General features: G+C 37.1%; 1 protein-coding gene across 1 annotated transcript in view; it reads right to left on the bottom strand.

Annotated features, from left to right (window-relative positions):
* LOC119585142 (von Willebrand factor A domain-containing protein 7-like) overlaps positions 1 to 469 on the bottom strand; it is a 19876-nt gene extending 19407 nt beyond the window's left edge. The window contains exon 1 of the mRNA XM_037933771.1: positions 253 to 469. Coding sequence (XP_037789699.1) covers positions 253 to 384 — 132 coding nt within the window. The 5' untranslated portion in view covers positions 385 to 469. The remainder of the gene's footprint in view (positions 1 to 252) is intronic.
* Between the last annotated feature and the right edge of the window lie 686 nt (positions 470 to 1155).

Below are 1155 nucleotides of genomic sequence, written 5' to 3'. Positions count from 1 at the left end.
CTTTGCGTCAGGGATGGACTCCAGGGTTTGTTTGCTTTTTGGGGTTCAGGAATAACTTGTCATGACATTCCTATTCATTCTCATTGTGTGTGTGTCTCTACTCTATCAATGCCTGTTTTTTTAACGATGAAAATCCGAGATAGTAACGAACGCCTAAAATGTATCAACGAGTAACCAACCCCCTGTAAAATGGCTTCCACACGTGCTTTCCCGGACACGATGTCATCCGCATCCCAACTATTTCTCACTTACCTGCTCCGGACACAGGATATTGACGACATCAGGATCGCTCGCGTTTAGGGGCGTCGCGAGGAAGGCGTGACTGCCCGTCACAAGGAGCAAGAACAGAGCTGCTCCTCTCAGCACTATCACTGTTAAAGCCATTGTGACCTTGCGAGACTTCACACGGTTTTTATATCGCTTTTGTGAGCTCTGGAGAGTGGTTGGAGGAACATGTAGAATATTAATTATTTTCTTTAAATTAATCGTATTTTGTTCATTCAACTTTTAGAATTCAATTCAATATATATAATCAATCCGCATGTAGACTGCATTTATCTACAAGGTTTCAGACGTAAACACCTCCGATTTTTTGTTAAGTAGATATCAGGCAGTGTGAGAACCGAGACAAACCCTTGATTTCGATAATGAAGGAGAAGGATCGACACATACAGAAATTCAAAAGTTGTATTTATTTGATCTTATAAAAAACATAGTGGCATGTGCTTGTTTTCAATGATAAAACAGTGATAAAATGCAAATAAAGAAAATAGAAATGAAAAACATAAAACACTAAAATAAAGAAAAACAGAGACAAAAACGCGAAAATAAAATACCAGATCGTCAAACTATACTTTCTCGCAGATGGAAATACCAAACAGTAACAACTGCAAAATGGTATTCGCTTATCAGAAATCAGCCTCTTAATTATTCACTGTCTAATAGACATATGTAATTGGGAAACCAAAGGGGAGAGAGTACCATAGAGTACCGGTACCTCAACGGACAAAACCAAAATAATAAGAAAAATGCCAAATTATAAAAAAAACTATATATTCAAGGCAAATTTATTTTATTCTTGTTAAATATCAAACTAAAGGCCTTTGCAATAGACTCTGTGTGTCCTGGAAGAACACAAAGAAGTATTTTTATGAA

Source organism: Penaeus monodon, chromosome 19, assembly GCF_015228065.2.
Source record: "Penaeus monodon isolate SGIC_2016 chromosome 19, NSTDA_Pmon_1, whole genome shotgun sequence".
NCBI classification, from domain to species: domain Eukaryota; kingdom Metazoa; phylum Arthropoda; class Malacostraca; order Decapoda; family Penaeidae; genus Penaeus; species Penaeus monodon.
Note: the sequence above shows the minus strand (reverse complement) of the source record. Positions and strands in the feature narration are given on the sequence as shown.